The sequence below is a fragment of the Nerophis lumbriciformis genome, linkage group LG21 (genome assembly GCF_033978685.3).
Source record: "Nerophis lumbriciformis linkage group LG21, RoL_Nlum_v2.1, whole genome shotgun sequence".
NCBI classification, from domain to species: domain Eukaryota; kingdom Metazoa; phylum Chordata; class Actinopteri; order Syngnathiformes; family Syngnathidae; genus Nerophis; species Nerophis lumbriciformis.
Genome location: NC_084568.2, coordinates 15,332,666 through 15,353,311, shown reverse-complemented (window position 1 = coordinate 15,353,311; position 20,646 = coordinate 15,332,666). Strand labels below are relative to the sequence as shown.

At 36.5% G+C, this 20,646-nt stretch overlaps 1 protein-coding gene and 1 long non-coding RNA gene across 3 annotated transcripts; one reads left to right on the top strand and one right to left on the bottom strand.

The window, feature by feature from the left end:
• Positions 1-1,349: 1,349 nt before the first annotated feature.
• dync2i2 (dynein 2 intermediate chain 2) lies at positions 1,350-15,102 on the bottom strand. The gene is made up of 9 exons (XM_061982867.1): positions 14,911-15,102; positions 12,599-12,859; positions 12,396-12,505; positions 12,172-12,329; positions 11,996-12,105; positions 6,767-6,934; positions 4,785-5,017; positions 4,544-4,701; positions 1,350-2,394 (listed from the first exon to the last, which is right to left on the bottom strand). Exons 1-9 carry the CDS (start codon positions 14,986-14,988, stop codon positions 2,156-2,158), a joined length of 1,515 nt encoding a protein of 504 aa, XP_061838851.1. The 5' UTR covers positions 14,989-15,102; the 3' UTR covers positions 1,350-2,155.
• A 1,398-nt stretch (positions 15,103-16,500) lies between these two features.
• On the top strand, positions 16,501-18,436 carry LOC140679690 (uncharacterized). Of its 2 annotated transcripts, none has more exons than XR_012051066.1 (3): positions 16,501-17,053; positions 17,534-17,619; positions 17,716-18,398. It is a non-coding gene; the product is annotated as an uncharacterized lncRNA (long non-coding RNA). The 2 variants fall into 2 exon arrangements; XR_012051065.1 differs by adding an exon at positions 18,418-18,436 and having other exon boundaries at positions 16,507-17,619; positions 17,716-17,936.
• The last annotated feature ends 2,210 nt before the right edge of the window (positions 18,437-20,646 follow it).

Here is a 20,646-nt window from a genome sequence, read left to right as displayed (position 1 = left end):
AAGTATTCACAACGCTTTACTTTTTCTACATTTTGTTATGTTACAGCCTATTATTTTTACTTATTTCAAAATGGAATACATTGATTTTCCCTCAAAATTCTACAGACAATACCCCATAATGACAATGTGAAAAGGTCTTTAAAGATTGTTTGAAAATGTTTTAAAAATAAAAAACTGAAAAATCTAAATGAACTATGTACACAAAATAATGTTAGAGTTTAACTATGTACACAAAAATGTTTCAATTTACTAAGTACCCATCAAATAAAGTCACAATTAATTATGTACATAAAAAGTTACAATTTAACTATGTACACAAAAATAATGTTACAATTTATTAGCTATGTACCTAAAAACAATGTTACAATTTACTAAGTACACAAAATAATGTGACAATTTACTTAGGTCTCATCAAATACTGTGACAAGTTATTAACTATATACACCAAGGTTTACAATTTATTAACTATGTACACAAAATAGTGTTACAATTTACTAAGTATACATCAAATGTTAAACTATGTACACAAAATAATGTTACAGTGTAACTATGTACACATCAAATAATGTTAGTTTAACAATGTACACAAAATAATGTTACAACGTATTAACTATGTGCACAAAATGTTACAATTTACTAAGTATACATCAAATGTTACAGTTTAACTATGTATACATCATATAATGTTACAATGGATTACCTATGTACACAAAATTATGTTACAATTAACTATGTACACAAAATAATGTTACAATTTACTAAGTATATATCAACAGTTAGTTTAAATATGTACTCATCAAATGGTACAATTTATTAACTATGTACATGTGTTACAATTTACTATGTACACATCAAATAATGTTACAATTGATTATGTACACATCAAATAATGCTACATTGTTACCTATGTACACAAAATAATGTTACAATTTATTAACAATGTACACAAAATAATGTTACAATTTATTAACACTGTACACAAAATGTTACAATTTATTAACAATGTACACAAAATAATGTAAAAATGTATTAACACTGTACACAAAATAATGTTACAATTTATTAACAATGTACACAAAATAATGTTACAATTTATTAACAATGTACACAAAATAATGTTACAATTTATTAACACTGTACACAAAATGTTACAATTTATTAACAATGTACACAAAATAATGTAAAAATGTATTAACACTGTACACAAAATAATGTTACAATTTATTAACAATGTACACAAAATAATGTTACAATTTATTAACACTGTACACAAAATGTTACAATTTATTAACAATGTACACAAAATAATGTAAAAATGTATTAACAATGTTACAATTTACTAAGTATACATCAAATGTTAGTTTAACTATGTAAATAATCATCAAATGTTACAATTTATTAACTATGTACACAAAATAATGTTACAATTTAGTACGTATACATCAAATGTTACAATTATGTACACAACAAATATCACAATTTACTAAGTACACATCAAAGAATGTTGCAATTGACTATGTACGTGTTTATGGATATTGTCGTTCATGAGGTTATTGTATTCTCAGGGCCTCCAATGGATGGCAAGTGAAGTGCTGAGTTTGTGTTCGAAGACGTCTCACCTGTCATCCATCCTCTTACATTGATCACATGATCACATCTAGTCTGGACATAGACAATGTATCCTCTAACAAGATGAGGGGTGCATGCCCAGGGAAGAGAGATTTTGCACTTTTTATCAAATATATTTTTATACATTTTCCAGAAAACCAAGTAAAGGTGAGTCATGTTTACAGGAAGATTGAAAATATAATCTACACAAAGAGAAAGAAGAAAAGAAAACCCACAAAAAAAGTAACCTTCACATTTATATATGGTCCCTTGATTTAGTTGTCACCTAGTGATTAGTGTACTTGTGTAAAGTTTGCGGGTCCTTGGCCTGGAAAACGTTGAAGACCCCTGATTTAGACCCTTGATGTCCAGCGAACAAAATCTATCCATAATCTATGATTAAGAGTAGGAAGTGTAAATGTGAATAGAAGAAGACCAGGACCACAAAACATGTAATAAACCAAGATTTAGCTTGTAGCTTGTCACATTAATTGTGTGCACGGTTGTTGATATTCATGAGCAAGGCCCCCTTCAAAGCTGCCATTGATCATTCTGCTGCTTGATTGGCTATCTGCTCCAGGAAGTGAGTCTCTGAGGGCTTCTGCTCGCTCAAATCCGTGCTGAGTTTCCAAACGCTGACCATGCCGTCACTTCCTCCTACAGCCAGGAGGCCGCCGTTCTGCCCGTTGAAGGCCAAACACGTGGCAGCCTTCTGGACGCCTTCTGGACCGATGGTGGCTGCTGGTCTTAGTGATCTTCCACTCAGGTCGAATATTTGCACCTCACCTGGGCCACACAACAACACCTTTTAAAGCTACACTCTATATATACTACTGTAGCTTTATTAGATAGATTCCTTCTATTGTCATTGTAAATAACACACAACAACATTTAGTTTAAAGAACAAAGTGAAAACCACATGAAGCACGCATACAAAAACCAACAGCCAAAACAATTCCATATACACACAGCGCCTAAGAAATATGCAGTGATCATAAAATAAGCAGTTTCTGTATTAAAAAAACACTACAATGTATTAGGATGATAGTAAACTGGATTAAAAAGATAGTTAAAATGTGTTATACGATAGTAAAATTATTTCACAGGTCAGTTTTTAGTGCATTATTTAGTTTGTATAATTCTTACACTGTTTATACTAGCACTATACTTATATTATATACACTATACTAGCACTATACTGAAAGCCAGAAATCTTGCTGGTTGTAGGTGACCAAATACTTATTTTACAGAGGAATTTACCAATAAATTAGTTAAAAATTCTACAATGTGTTTTCCTGGATTATTTTTCCCCCATTCTGTCTCTCATAGTTGTGGCTTGTGCAGCCCTTTGAGACACCCGTGCTTTAGGACTATATAAATAATCTTTGATTGATTGATTGATAGTTGAGGTATACCTATGATGAAAGTTACAGGCCTCCCTCATCTTTTTAGGTGGGAGAACTTGCACAATTGGTGGCTGACTAAATACTTTTTTGCCCCACTGTGTGTGTGTGTGCGCGTGTGTATAGTAATATAAATAAATACATACATACATGCAAAGTATTAGTGTATCTATTATATGCACTGTATATCTACTGGCTCTATACTGATGTCTATTACATATGCTCTATATCTACAAGCTCTATACTTATATTGATTATATACACTATATACAGTATATCTACTAGCTCTATACTTATATCTAATATATACACTATATATACCTTCTCTATACATATGTCTATCATATACACTATACTAGCTTTATACTTATGTCTTACATATGCATTATGTATACTAGCTCTATAATTTTCTATTATATACACTATATACTAGCTCTGTACTTATGCCTATTATATACACTATATATACTAGCTTTTTACTTATGTATATTATATTTACTAGCTCTATACATATACTGTATGTATTATATGCACTCTACTCGCTGTATTTACATCTATTATTAACACTATGTATACTAGCTCTATATTTATGTCTTATTAAATATACACCATATATACTAGCTCTAAACATATATCTATTTTATACATTGTATATACTAGTTCTATACTTATGTCTATTAAATATGCGCTACATATACTAGCTCTATATATCTCTTACATACACTATACATACTAGCTTTATACTTGTGTATATTATATATGCTATTATATGTGTGTGTGTGTGTATATATATATATATACGTATATGTATCATCCATCCAATTTCTACCGCTTGTCTATATATATATATATATATATATATATATATATATATATATATATACATATCATCCATCCAATTTCTACCGCTTTTCTATATATATACATATATATATATATATATATATATATATATATATATATATATATATATACACTAGCGAACATTCACACACACACGTTCACACTGATGGTCGGAGCTGCCACTATACTTATGTCTATTATATATGTTCTATGCATACTAATACTATACTTGCATCTATTGTACACACTCTATATATACTAGATCTATACTTATGTGTATTATAAACACTCGATATATACTGGCTCTATACTCTATATATATTATATGTTTACACCATAGAAATACACTGCACTATTATGAAGTGTTCTAATAATTAGCTTTACCTTGTCTAGTATTATGAACAATGATATTAATAAATTTCTTGTACCTTGTCCAGTATTATGAATAATGATATTAACTTTGTTGTACCTTGTCCAATATTATGAATGATGATATTAATAACTTTGTTGTACCTTGTCCAGTATTATGAATTATAATTTTAACAACTTTGTTATACTTTGTTCAATATTACGAACGATGATATTAATAATGTTGCTGGACCTTGTCCAATATTATGAATGATGATGTTAATAACTTTGTTGTACCTCGTCCAATATTATGAATGATCATAATAAAAACTTGACTGTACCTTGTCCAGTGGCTGCAGCAAAGACCAAAGGTCGGCTAGGAGACCACTGCACTTTGAAGACGTAAGTGTCAGACACTCGTAGTGACAGCAGAGGGTTGTTTTGCAGCAGAGAATGCAGGTGAGTTAGACCATCTGTCCCTGCACTCAGAAACAGATTCCTGCAACAAAGACATCACTTTAGCTTACTTTACTTGTACCTGTGGACATGTGAGCAGTGTATGGAGTGGACAGGTGTGTGTACCTGTGAAAAGGTGAGCAGTGTATGGAGTGGACAGGGCCGCTGCCAGGTCTGAAGGAGAAGACCGCGGGAGCTCTCAGTGGAACACTTTGACTTTCAGGTGGAAGAGCAGCGGGTGTTTGTGAGGACAGAGAGCATCTCAGCAGAAGACCGCCCTCAGAACCAACAATCAGAGTGTCTGGGTCCCAGGTGGACAGATCCATGGAGGTGACGCCCACTGTGACATTTCCTTGGACCTGCACGCACACAAACCCAAAAACTGAATCGAAGAAATCATCTCCTAAAAAGACACTTTGGAAAACACAACCTGATCATGAAATTATTGAAGAATGAGAACTGTAAGTAAGTTCCATAAGTAAGCTCTGTAAGTAGGTAAGTAAGTAAATATGTTAGTAAATAGGTAGGTAATAAGTAAGTAAACATGTTAGTAAATAGGTAAGTAAGTAAATATGTTAGTAAATAGGTAGGTAATAAGTAAGTAAACATGTTAGTAAATAGGTAAGTAAGTAAATATGTTAGTAAATAGGTATAAGTAAATATGTTAGTAAATAGGTAAGTAAGTAAATATGTTAGTAAATAGGTCAGTAAGTAAATATGTTAGTAACTAGGTCAGTAAGTAAATATGTTTGTAAATAGGTCAGTAAGTAAATATGTTAGTAAATAGGTCAGTAAGTAACTATGTTAGTAAACAGGTAAGTAAGTAAATATGTTTGTAAATAGGTCAGTAAGTAAATATGTTCGTTTAACAGGTAGGTAAGTAAGTCAGTAAATGTGTTAGTAAATAGGTCAGTAAAGTAAATGTTAAATAGGTCTGTAAAGTAAATATGTTAGTAAATAGGTCAGTAAGTAAATATGTTAATACATAGGTCAGTAAGTAAATATGTTAGTAAATAGGTAAGTAAGTAAATATGTTAGTAAATAGGTAAGTAAGTAAATATGTTAATTAATAGGTCAGTAAGTAAATATGTTAGTAAATAGGTCAGTAAATAGGTACCGGTAAGTAAGTAAATATGTTAGTAAATAGGTAAGTAAGTAAATATGTTCGTAAACAGGTAGGTAAGTAAGTAAATATGTTAGTAAATAGGTAAGTAAGTAAATATGTTAGTAAATAGGTCAGTAAGTAAATATGTTAGTAACTAGGTCAGTAAGTAAATATGTTAGTAACTAGGTCAGTAAGTAAATATGTTTGTAAATAGGTCAGTAAGTAAATATGTTAGTAACTAGGTCAGTAAGTAAATATGTTAGTAACTAGGTCAGTAAGTAAATATGTTTGTAAATAGGTCAGTAAGTAAATATGTTAGTAAATAGGTCAGTAAGTAAATATGTTAGTAACTAGGTCAGTAAGTAAATATGTTTGTAAATAGGTCAGTAAGTAAATATGTTAGTAAATAGGTCAGTAAGTAAATATGTTAGTAAATAGGTAAGTAAATATGTTAGTAAATACGTAAGTAAGTAAATATGTTAGTAAATAGGTCAGTAAGTAAATATGTTAGTAAATAGGTAAGTAAGTAAATATGTTAGTAAATAGGTCAGTAAGTAAATATGTTTGTAAATAGGTCAGTAAGTAAATATGTTCGTAAACAGATAGGTAAGTAAGTCAGTAAATATGTTATTAAATAAATAAGTAAGTAAATAGGTAAGTAAGTCAATATGTTAGTAAATAGGTCAGTAAGTAAATATGTTCGTAAATAGGTAGGTAAGTAAGTCAGTAAATATGTTATTAAATAGGTAAGTAAGTAAATATGTTCGTAAATAGGTAAGTAAGTAAATAGGAAAGTAAGTTAGTAAATATGTTAGTAATGGGTAAGAAAGTAAGTAAGTACATTTGTTAGTAAATGGGTAAGTTAGTAAATATGTTAGTAAAAGGTAAGTACGTGGGTAAGTAAAAAAGGAAGTACAGTAAATAAATAAATTGGTAAAGTACGTAGGTAGATAAATAAGTCATATAACATATGATGTAAGTACATTTATGAGTGTGTGTTTACTTTGAAGTTGGTGCCGCAGGAAGGAATCTGTTGTTGGATCAAAATAAAAGCTGATTTCACATCAAATCTTCCTTGCTCGGAATTTAAAGTCCACAGCAGAAGTCTTCCTCCTGAACATGCACTCAGAACACCAAACTCTCCTTTGGTGTTCAGGGGCACCCACGTCACCTACACACACACACACGCACACACACACACACACGTTAGCTATCATTCAATGTAGTACTTTGTAATACTATTAATAGTAACAATATCACCATAATATTAATATTACTAATAGTAACAATATCACCATAATATTTAATATTACTAATAGTAACAATCTCACATTGTGTTACAAAAGTACGGTAGTGTTTGTAAACGCGCATCCCGCGTAGGCTTGGGTGAAAACTGGACATGGCGCGCACCCAGACCCACCGCCTTACTTTAGAGGTGTAGCTCTTTGTTGTAAAGGTAATAACCTTACACAGGCTCATACAGAAACTTTGTTATAAATTTTACTTTAGTCAAGTTGAATGTCTCGTTGATGCAGTGCCAGACCGAGGACCTCACTAAACAATCCAATCTCAATCTATCCATCCATCCATTTTCTTCCCCTTATCTGAGGTCGGGTGGCGAAGGCAGCAGCCTAAGCATGGAGGCCCAGACTTCCCTCTCCCCAACCACTTCGTCCAGCTCCTCCCGGGGGATCCTAAGGCGTTCCCAGGCCAGCCGGGAGACATAGTCTTTCCAACGTGTCCTGGGTCTTCCCCGTGGCCTCCTACCGGTCGGATGTGACCTAAACACCTCCCCAGAGAGGCGCTTGGGTGGCATCCTGACTAGATGCCCGAACCACCTCATCTGGCTCCTCTCGTTGTGAAGGAGCAGCGGCTTTACTTGGAGCTCCTCCTGGATGACAGAGCTTCTCACCCTATCTCTAAGGGAGAGAGCCCTGCCACCCGACAGAGGAAACTCATTTCGGCCCCTTGTACCCGTGATCTTGTCCTTTCGGTCATAACCCAAAGCTCATGACCATAGGTGAGGATGGGAACATAGCTCGACCGGTAAATTGAGAGCTTGTCGAGCTCACGATCCAGCACTGATCCCAAGAGCACAGTTGCTCTTGGGACCTTAAGCTGCTTTGAAATGGCTCCAAGTGACTTTCCTGACATGTTCAAGTCAATGATTTGTTTATTCAGATCTGTGCTGAGCTCCTTTGACTTTCCCATTGTCGCGTTTGTAACAAAGTCTAATGACTGCATCACATGAGCCCTATTTAAATGGGCTCAGAGAAGTCAACAGATGTTGTCAATCATAATCACTCACATGAAGTTAATTTGATTTGATTGTAACTTTTCTACATCACCAAAATTGATAATGTATGTTGCTGTATGTATACTTTTGACCCAGCAGATTTGGTCACATTTCCAGTGAACTTTTATGAACTTTAAATTCATAAAAGAACCAAACTTCATGAATGTTTTTTGTGACCAACAAGTATGTGCTCCAATCACTCTATCACAAAAAAGTAAGAGTTGTAGAAATGATTGGAAACTCAAGAGAGCCATGACATTATGTTCTTTACAAGTGTATGTAAACTTTTGACCACAACTGTAGATATGCAGTTGGGTCCATAAATATTTGGACATTGACACAATATTCAGTATTCCAGCTCTGTACAACACCACAATGGATTTTAAATAAAATAATCAAGATGTGCTTTAAGTGCAGACTTTGAGCTTTAATTTGAGGGTATTTACATCCAAATCAAGTGAACGGTGTAGGAATTAGAACACATTTTATATGTGCCTTCCACTTTTTAAGGGACCAAAAGTAATTGGACAATTGGGTACTCAGCTGTTCCATGGCCAGGTGTGTGTTATTCCCTTGTTTTTTTCCCCATTTATTTCATTTACAAAGAGCAGATAAAAGGCCTAGATGTCATTTCAAGTGTGGTATATTCATTTGGAATCTGGGGAGGTCATCTCCCAATATGAAGTCCAAAGAGCTGTCACTATCAGTGAAGCAAGCCATCATTGGGCTGAAAAATCAAAACAAAGCCTTCAGAGAGATAGAAAAAACATGAGGTGTGGCCAAACCAACTGTTTGGTACATTATTAAAAAGAGAGAACACACTGCTGAGCTCAGCAACACCAAAAGACATGGAAGACCACGGAAAACAAGTGTGGTGGATGACAGACAAATCCTTTCCCTTGTCAAGAAAAAGCCCTTCACAACAGTTGGCCAGATGAAGAAAAGTCTCCAGGAGGTAGGTGGATCTGTGTCCAAGTCAATAATTAAGAAAAGACTTCACCGGAGAAAATACAGAGGTTTCATCACAAGGTGTAAACCATTGGTGAGCCTCAAAAACAGGAAGGCCAGATTAGAGTTTGCCAAGAAACATGTAAAAGAGCCTGTGCAGTTCTGGAACAACATCTGATGGACACATGAGACAAAGATCAACTTGTACCAGAATGATGGAAAGAGAAGAGTATGGAGGAGGGAAGGAACTGCTCAAGAGCCAAAGCATACTACCTCATCAATGAAGCATGGTGGTGGTAGTGTAATGGCGTGGGTATGCATGGCTGCCAGTTGAACTGGATCTCTTATATTTATTGATGATGTGACATGTGACAAAAGCAGCAGAATGAATTCTGAAGTGTTTGGGGCAATATTATCTGCTCATATTCAGCCAAATGCTTCAAAACTCATTGGACGGCGCTTCACAATGCAGATGGACAATGACCCGAAGCATACTGCAAAAGCAACGAAAGAGTTTTTTAAGGCAAAGAAGTGGAATGTTCTGCAATGGCCAAGTCAATCACCAGACTTGAATCCGGTTGAGCATGAATTTCACTTTCTGAAGATAAAACTGAAGGGAAAATGCCCAAAGAACAAGCAGGAAGTGAAGACAGCTGCAGCAGAGGCCTGGCAGAGCATCACCAGGGACGAAACCCAGCGCCTGGTGATGTCTGTGTGTTCCACACTTCAGGCTGTCATTGACTGCAAATGATTTGCAACAAAGTATTAAAAAGTGACAATTTGATTTATGATTATGTTAGTTTGTCCAATTACTTTTGGTCCCTTAAAAGGTGGAAGTTACATATAAAATGTGTTGTAATTCCTACACCGTTCAACTGATTTGGATGTAAATACCCTCAAATTAAAGCTCAAAGTCTGCACTTATAGCACATATTGATTCATTTCAAATCCATTGTGGTGTTGTACAGAGCTGGAATACTGAAAATTGTGTCAATGTCCAAATATTTATGGACCTAACTGTAGATACAGTATATAGCTAGCTTAGATAAGATGACTGGACAATTAGTTTGCGTTATTAGAATGTTTTTTAAACATAATGCTTTCTTAAACAGCTCAACACAAATGGACATACACGCTTTTAATGACAATTTAAAAAAAAAAAGACCTGCACTGTGTTGGTGTATCCCCGACAGAATTTATATTCCTGCTTCCGGGTTTAGAAACCAGTTTCACTCATTAATAACACAAAATGTGTATCGTTACGATCATGCTTTGATTATCAGATATGTTTGCTAATGTAATCTGTGACATTTATAGCTGAATAAATGCTTCTGATTAGAGATGTCCGATAATATCGGACTGCCAATATTATCAGCCGATAAATGTAATATCGAAAATTATCGGTATCTGTTTCAAAAAGTAAAATTTATGACTTTTTAAAACGCCGCTGTGTACACGGACGTAGGGAGAAGTACAGATCGCCAATAAACCTTAAAGGCACTGCCTTTACGTGCCGGCCCAATCACATAATATCTACGGCTTTTCACACACACAAGTGAATGCAATGCATACTTGATCAACAGCCATACAGGTCACACTGAGGGTGGCTGTATAAACAACTTTAACACTGTTACAAATATGCGCCACACTGTGAACCCACACCAAACAAGAATGACAAACACATTTCGGGAGAACATCCGCACCGTAACACAACATAAACACAACAGAACAAATACCCAGAATCCCTTGCAGCACTAACTCTTCCGGGACGCTACAATATACACCCCCGCTACCCCCCCACCCACCCACCCACCTCAACCCCGCCCACCTCAACCTCCTCATGCTCCCAAATTCCAAGCTGCTGTTTTGAGGCATGTTAAAACAAATAATGCACTTTGTGACTTCAATAATAAATATGGCAGTGCCATGTTGGCATTTTTTTCCATAACTTGAATTGATTTATTTTGGAAAACCTTGTTACATTGTTTAATGCATCCAGCGGGGCATCACAACAAAATTAGGCATAATAATGTGTTAATTCCACGACTGTATATATATCGGTATCGTTTTTTTTTTGCTCTATGCTTTTTTAACCTGTAAAGCACTTTGGTTCAATTTAAAAGTTGTCGTAAACGTGCTATATAAATAAAGTTGACTTGACTTGATATCGGAATCGGTAATTAAGAGTTGGACAATATCGGATATCGGCAAAAAAGCCATTATCGGACATCTCTACTTCTGATATTCAGTACATTACATGTACAAGTTAATGGTAAGTTAAATATTAAATTCTTCAAAAATGTAGTAGGTGCGGCTTATATACCGGTGCGCTCTATCGTCAGGAACATACGATAGTTAACACATTGTACAGCTTTTACCTTTAAGCTGATACCGAGGGCGACTGTGTTGACTTAGTTTGACGCGTGCAAATGATTCAACGTCCAGTACTATAGAAATATGTTTGGATATGACAATCCGTTTATTTTAAGCCATCAAAATGAAATCAAATGTAGGCTATAGACCATAATGTCATTGTTAGTATGCTGCCCTTGAATTGAACATTGTCACAGCAGCGAGACCTGACCACGCACGGCACGGTCGAAAACTGTTTGTGTCCCCCCCCTGTAATCGCACCTGAGTGCTACCACCTGAACCCAAGATTAAATGGCAACCGCACCATAGCAACGGTCCCACCCCTAATGGGGACCAGTGACAACATCAGCATGAACAGAGGCCAGCAATCCATCCATCCATCCATTTTCTACCGCTTATTCCCTTTTGGGGTCGCGGGGGGCGCTGGAGCCTATCTCAGCTATAATTGGGCGGAAGGCGGGGTACACCCTGGACAAGTCGAGGCCAGCAATCATTTAGAGAAAACAAAATAAAAACAATATAAACAAAATAAGAAAATTTGGCTCCAACACACATTATTATTGCATTAGCTGTAATATTTTTGCGATAAAAAAAGACGATTGATAAGTGTCTCACCTGACAAACAGGTTCTCTGTGACTGTCTGCTGACATGCCAGTTTGTGCCAGCACCGGATCTGTAGTCTGACTGGTGTCCCAGACCAGCACTTCTCCGCTGTACAAACCACCTGCAGCACATGTTTCTTGTCATGCATGCAGTGGCAAAAATAAATATTCCAAACAAATCTGAATACCCGCGATGAGGGCCGGCTGCTTGGGGTGGCAGCACAGACACGTCACTGCCGTAGAAACATTGATGACCACATCCGCTTGTTGAGGCTTCAGACCTCCATGGTCTAAGTTCCACATGCAAACGTAGGACTTGTCCTGGTTCCAGTCCCCTTCCGCCATCCTGCCGCGGCACAACAAAAGCGGTGTTTGATTGACAGCCGGCATTGTCGTTAACACGTAAACGCACCGGCCATAAGCACAGGCGATGGACGCTCCGGTACAGGTCCACGATACGCTCGTCACGTGAAGACATCGCTCTACGGCCTTGGGATGTTGAAGTTGGTGAAGACACAACACCTGCACAACAACACACACCCCTAATGTACATGACTGTATGTATAAACATAATATTGGTGTGTTGTGTTGGTAAATTCATGATTTACTTCTCACCTTCTGATTGCGTTCTTCCCAGTTGACCTGAAAGTCATCAAAAGCGTGACTCTTGGCGTTCCTGACCAGCTCTCTGATGACGGCGGCTTCCACGCGGCGCACAAACTCCTTCAGGCCCTCGGAATGAAGCTCGTGTTGTTGATCCTGAAGGACCTTTGGACTTAAATGATCCTGCTGATCAGTCTGAGTACTTCTCATCACACTACACACACTTTGTACTCCTGCTTCAGTGCTGTCAATCACTCTGGTCTGACAGCCTCTCTGAAAAACACACACACACACACACACACACACACACACACACACACACACACACACACACTTTAGGAAATAGGTAGTTTCATTAAAGGCTTAAGCAGACTACATTTTTCTATTAAAAAATAAAAGCTACAAAAACAAATCCAACCAACATGATATGAGATATATATATATATATATATATATATATATATATATATGTATATGTATTTATGTATATACATATATACTGTATATACATATGTATATGTATGTATATGTATATATATACATTTGTATGTATATGTATATATATACGTGTGTATATATATATATATATATATATACACACACGTGTATATGTATATATATACGTGTATATGTGTATGTATATGTATATACTGTATATATATACGTGTATATGTGTATATATATATATATACGTGTATGTATATGTATATATATATGTAAATTTATTTATATATATATATATATATATGTATATGTATATGTGTGTATATATATATATCTATGTATATATAAATGTATGTATATAATAAGTCTATGTATATATACAGTGCCCTCCAAAAGTATTGGAACATCCATCCATCCATCCATTTTCTACCGCTTATTCCCTTTTGGGGTCGCGGGGGGCGCTGGAGCCTATCTCAGCTACAATCGGGCAGAAGGCGGGGTACACCCTGGACAAGTCGCCACCTCATCGCAGAGTATTGGAACAGTGGGTCCAATTTGTTTATTTTTGTTGTAGACCGAAAACATTTGGGTTTGACATCAAAAGATGAATATGGGACAAGAGATCAACATTTCAGCTTTTATGCCCAGGTATTTACATCTGGGTCTGATACACAACTTAGAAGATAGCACCTTTTGTTTGAACCTACACATTTTTCATAAGAGCAAAAGTATTGGAACATGTGACTGACGGGTGTGTTTTGTTGCCCAGGTGTCTCCCAATTGGACATTGATTCAAACAATAAATAGCACTGAATGTCTGAGCTCAGTTTCAGATTGGGTAGGATAGATTTTGCCTGTGCAGACTGCATTTAGAGGTGGAACCAACATGAAAACCAGAGAGCTGTCTATGGGTGAAAAAGAAGCAATTGTGAATGTGAGAGAAGATGGACAATCAATCAGAGCCATTGCACAAACATTGGCCACAGCCAGTACAACCATTTGGAATGTCCTGAAGACAAAAGAAACCACTGGTGTACTAAGCCAGTGTTTTTCAACCTTTTTTGAGCCAAGGCACATTTTTTCCATTGGAAAAATCCCGAGGCACACCACTAGCAGAAAACATAAAAAAAAATGAAACTCAGCAGCCGACATTGACAGTAAAAATTTGTTCTCGCAATTGTTGGATATGAATTCAAACCATAACCACCCATGCATCAATATAGCTCTTGTCTCAAAGTAGGTGTACTGTCACCACCTGTCACATCACGCCGTGACTTATTTTGAGTTTTTTTATGTTTTCCTGTGTGTAGTCTTTCCTATTTTGTTGTTGATTGTCATGTCATGTACGGATGTACTTTGTAGACGCCGTCTGCTTTACACGCTGTAAGTCTTTGCTGTCGTCCAGCATTCTGTTTTTGTTTGCTTTGCAGCCAGTTCAGTTTTAGCTTCGTTTTGCATAGCCATCCCTAAGCTTCAATGCCTTTTCTTAGCGGCACTCGCCTTTTGTTTATTTTTGGTTTAAGCATTAGATACCTTTTTACCTGCACACTGCCTCCCGCTGTCGCCTGCATATTGTGATCACGACAAACCATGTTCCCGACATCCACAAAGCATTTAGTTACCTGCTGCCACCTACTGATATGGAAGAGTATAACACGGTTACTCTGCCGAGCTCTAGACAGCACCGACACTCAACAACGGCACATTATTTGCGGATTATAATGGTTTGCAAAAAATATTTTTAACCCAATTAGGTGAAATGACAGCATCTCCCACGGCACACCAGACTGTATGTCACGGCACACAGCTATAATTAGAGTAATTATCTAGTAATATAAATTCAACAATTGATCACAGTAATATTAGGTGAACAAACGTACCGATTCCTGGGCCAAATGCTGACATTTTGTCCATGACGACTCAATACTCACAGACATTTGATGCTCGTCACTAAACATATCGATAAATTATTCTTCTCAAAATATACAAATAAATACTATTTCCTGTCCTTAAAACACATGAAATTACACAAACGTTGTTGTCATAACAGCCGTCAACAAATACGTTTCTTCTTTTTCTTCTTCTATGGTTACTTCTTCTTCTCCTCCTCTGGTGGTGGCTGCAATCCAGTTTATATGTGCAACAGCGCTACTAAGAGGATGTTAGAAGAGGTGTTGTAAATACACTATGTTTATCAGTCCCATATAAATGAGAATATTTATCATCATTATTGGCTATGTCTAATAAATACTAGCATGATGGGATCGATGCTTTTGTTGCTGTTTCCCCTCGATACGGACAGAAAATCCCTCAAATGTCCTCAAGGAGTTTATGTAGCTGCAGTTTCTCTCTCTGACGTCATTTTTCTAAAAGATTTGCCTGCAATGGAAGTAATTATTCTTTAAGTTTTTACGTTCAAATTTGTGTTATAATGCTTTTTTTGTTAATTTGCACAAGTGACGTTTTTCTTAATTGTGTGTCATTAAATACAATAGGGGGTTATTGTTTTTATGTTATACTAATATAGCATATGTTTTTATATTGTATTTTGTCATGAAAATATTTTTATCATATCCAATTTGCATCACATGTCATTGATATATCATTGATAGATCACTGATGGATAATTAATGATAATAATAATGGATCATGTGTAGATAGATCTCTAATAGATCACAAATAGATAGTGATATATCAATGATATATCAATTATCAATGAGCTTTCCTCCAGAAGGTCTTCTTTTGTCCATGTGATGTCAGATGAAACAAAAATGTAGCTGTTTGGCACAATTAATCAATCAATCAATCAATGTTTATTTATATAGCCCTAAATCACAAGTGTCTCAAAGGGCTGCACAAGCCACAACGACATCCTCGGTATAGCCCACATAAGGGCAAGGAAAAACTCACCCCAGTGGGACGTCGATGTGAATGACTATGAGAAACCTTGGAGAGGACCGCATATGTGGGTAACCCCCCCCCCCCCTCTAGGGAGACCGAATGCAATGGATGTCGAGTGAGTCTAACATAATATTGTGAGAGTCCAGTCCATAGTGGATTCAGCATAACAGTAAGAGTCCAGTCCACAGTGGGGTCAGCAGGAAACCATCCCGAGCGGAGACGGCCCTGCAAAAAATGTTCTATAGAATCTCTATAGAAATATATAGAACGCTATAGAATTTCGTCGGAATTTCTTTAGAACTGAAGATTCTATAGAATATGTATTCAAAATTCTATAGAAATTCTATAGACATCAGCTTCATGTGCTGGAAGGTCTTTTCACTGTTCTATAGAGCTGGGAATTCTATAGAATATCCTATAGAAATTCTATAGACATTACATTATCTGATGAAAAGTCCATAGATTGTTCTATAGAACTGGGCATTCTATAGAATGTCTAACAGAAATTCTATAGACATTACTTTATCTGCTGAAAGGTCTATAGATTGTTCTATAGAACTGGGCATTCTATAGAATGTCTAACAGAAATTCTATAGACATTATCCTTTATCTGCTGAAAGTTCTATAGATTGTTCCATGGAATAAAATTCTATAAAATGGCAGCAGCGCTATCACCATAGCATTGATTAATCTCATTAAGTTGATTCACCAGACTTGAGCTTGTTTTTTGAACAATGCAGGATGTCTCCCTCAATTATGAAAATGTTAATTTTGTATCATTTAAAATTGTGAGGTGTCATTTCAAGGCGGACACCCAGAACTTCGGCAGACTTTATTTTTAAAAGTATATTTATTCCAATAAATCAATTTATTTTTATTTTTAGAGTTTTTGAGTTATCTATAAGTAAAAAGTGTGAATATTTTCGTAACTTACTTTTTTATGTGATAAAATTAATTTTATTGGACTTCCAACATAAATTGATTTAGCAAAACTCAGTTCAAAGGTTTAAATCAGACCTAAAACGTCAGGACCCGCCCACGTACCTGCATGCAGCTGTGGAAGAACAAGCCCAGACACGTTTCTTCACGGAGCCCAATAGGAAAACACTTTACCGAACTCATGTAAGTAACAATTTATATTGTTAAAAGTCAGTATTTGCCAGGATTTAAATGTATACATTTTCAAAAGCATGGTTCAATGTTATATTTAGTTTACTACTTTTCCCGCCGTAACATTACAAACCCCCCCCCCCCCCCAAACACGATAGATAGAACTGCTCTCGTTTTGTTATAAAATAACAAAACTGTTTTAAGGCTGCAATCACAACCAAATTCATGTATAGTTGGTAATAATCGCGTTGTATCAATGTTTCTCATATCCGACACTAATAAGTGCGAATATGTTTCAAATCAACTTTTTTTTTTAAATTATTTATTTTTCCCCTTCGCGCTTGCCGTAGTTGCAAAGCAGATTTCGCGGGCAGTTTGAGTTGGTGATGGCGGCCACAACGTCCATGTTGACTTCACTCGCTCTTTCTAAGCTGCCCAAGTCACGTCGGAGTTCATTGACGGTAACTTTGTTGGCTTAAACATCACATTTAGGTTTAGGGTCTTCTAGGCGCGATGCGAGACGTCACAAGCGGGCTAACGTTGAGCCAAACAGCAGCTTCGAGGCACGGGCGGAAATGGTGAGCTAGCAAAACTAGCCTCATTTATTATTATTAGTATTATTATTATTATCATCCCTCCATTGTTTGTAACGTCAGGCTTGTGTGATCACACAGAGAAGGAGTTTGGCCCCCAGTCAGGTCGCCAAACGGAAGCAAGGGGAGGATGATCATCGAGACGAAATATATTATATTAACCACGAGCGGTTCTCGAGAGAAGATGAATGGAGAAAATTGGGACAGTGATGAAGAAGTCCAAGTTCCATGGCCACTCAACAAAGCAGGAGGAAGGAAGCAGTCACAAACCAAATACGTGGCAAGAATTCTGAGATTTGGTGGTAATTAATAAACAGTTGAAAACTTTTCAATTCAATTCAGTAAAAAGTATACGTTTTACCAGAAGTACATATAAATATAGATATATTTAATATAGATATATTTAATGTACTTCTGATTTTACACCTTGAACTTTCGACTTTGTTTATGTAAAGTTAAATTTAATTAATATAATTTTTTTTCTTCCATGATTGATAGTAATTTCTCATCAGTGCAGCCCTGGTATACTGAATGTTTCAATCTGCAATGCTGAGGTGATTGTCATGATAGTACAGACTTAACCTTGACATTTTTTTAATATGGCTGTAAGCCTGTAAATAAGGGAAAGTAAGGTGAAATTTGTTTCTCGCTGAGGTGAATTTCTGAATCATCAGAACTGTAGGTATACCAAAGTAATTTAGTGATAACAATCTGCTGCTGAAATGTATGACTAACTGTACAGTTTAATTTAGCTTAATGTGGCACATATTTGTTTTTACACAGAAGACACACGTGAACCGACGCCATATTTGAAAGCCGCTCAGGATGGCAAGGATGTACCCCTTACTGGTGATTTGGAATATGGCAGAGGCAAGAGAAACAAACAGCCAAAGTCTTGGTCATCAGACAGTGAGAGCAAGGATGAAAGTGTTGAGGAGACTATCTGACAGACAGCAGGTACTTTTATTTCAGTGGTGTTGTCGCGATATGACCGAAATAGTGTTGAAAGCGACGTTAAACGTTAATTCACTCACTCACTATTTCAGTGGTGTTTCAACTGTGTGAGGTTTTGTAGGATTCAATCCCATACTTTTGAAGTACCTTGTCAGTTTTTCTTTATCATAAAAGTTAATCAAATCATGTTTCATTGTAGGCTTTAAAGTTATTGAATATTTTGATTCAATTCGACCAACTCAGACAGAATAATATTCAAGACAAATTGAGGTGTTGACAGACTTTCTGCATGTACTCGAAAATCTATCATTTCTGCAAACATATTTCTTCACTTCAATGGCATATAAAAGAACTGAACACGTTTTCTTGTTAATCTTGATTTTTCAGAAGAAAAAGAGGAAAGTAAGCCGTACAGCTGTGGGATATGATGCTCGGGCACAATTGAAGGCCCAACTTGCTGCTGTGAGTACATGAATAGAATAGAATAGGATTTTATTGGTTAATCAAAGCACCCTCTCGAGGCAAACAATCACAAGTGCATAGCATTCATTTGAAATCGAGGACGTAAAAATTGCATCCCTGGCAACTGGTTTAAAACACAAGTTTATACTTTTACTTATATGAAAATAACACTACAAATACCCGATGAACAGTGCCTACTGTGTGAATGGCTTACTGCTACATGTACATGTAGCATATTCAAATTAATGTGCCTACAAGGTTGCTTATACATGTAAAACTTATATGGTGCTGTCAGGGCCGTATCCAGGACAAATTGCTTCCGGAAAACATATGAGCGCCCAAATTAATCATAATACAAATTATTTCATTTGATTTACTATTTTGACATTTTCAGCTGGGAAGAACTTCACCGAAAGATACATGTACAGAAATGGAATCCCTGAAGAAGGAAGTCCTCCAGTTGAGAGAGGAAAACAAATCCCTTCGAGATGCATTGAGGGTTGTTGAAGGTAGGTTTTCTTATTCTAGAAGTATGTTATTGTAATTATCATAGGTTGATGGAAAATATGCTTACATGTCGATGTATGAAATAACTTTCTTATTACCGTATTTTCCGCACTATAAGGCGCACCGGATTATTAGCCGCACCTTCTATGAATTACATATTTCATAATTTTGTCCACCAATAAGCCGCCCCGGACTAAAAGCCGCGCCTACGCTGCGCTAAAGTGAATGTCAAAAAAACGCTGCGCTAAAGTGAATGTCAAAAAAACAGTCAGATAGTTCAGTCAAACTTTAATAATATATTGAAAACCAGCGTTCTAACAACTCTGTCCCAAAATGTACGCAAATGTGCAATCACAAACATAGTAAAATTCAAAATGGTGTAGAGCAATAGTAACATAATGTTGCTCGAACGTTAATGTCACAACACACAAAATAAACATAGCGCTCACCTTCTGAAGTTATTCTTCATTCGTAAATCCTTCGAATTCTTCGTCTTCGGTGTCCGAATTGAAAAGTTGCGCTAGCGTGGGATCCAAAATGGCCGGTTCCGTCTCGTAGAAGTCATCGGGAGTCAGTGTCGCTGTTGTTCTGTGAATCCTGCCTTCCGGAAAGCTCGGACCACAGTTGTGACCGAAATATCTGCCCAAGCATTTATGATCCACTGGCAGATGTTGGCGTATGTCGTCCGAGGCTGTCTGCCCGTCTTAGTGAAGGTGTGTTCGCCTTCGGAGCTGTGTGAAAAAAGCCACCCGGCCTCTTCGCGTAAACTTCCCTTAACCACTCGCTCATCTTTTCTTCATCCATCCATCCCTTCGAGTTAGCTTTTATGATGACGCCGGCTGGAAAGGTCTCTTTTGGATGGGTGGAAGTTAGCATGGCAAGCTAGAACCACAGTGAAGGATGACTTCTCATTCCCTGTGGAGCGAATATTCACCGTACGTGCTCCCGTTCCACAGTGCGGTTCAGTTGCTGTGAAATACGGTAGTAATCCGTGTGCGGATGGAGAGATTGCGTCTTTTTATGAACCGGATCGTTTAGTAGGAGCCATTTTGTGGTCTTTACAGATGTAAACAGGAAATGAAACGTACG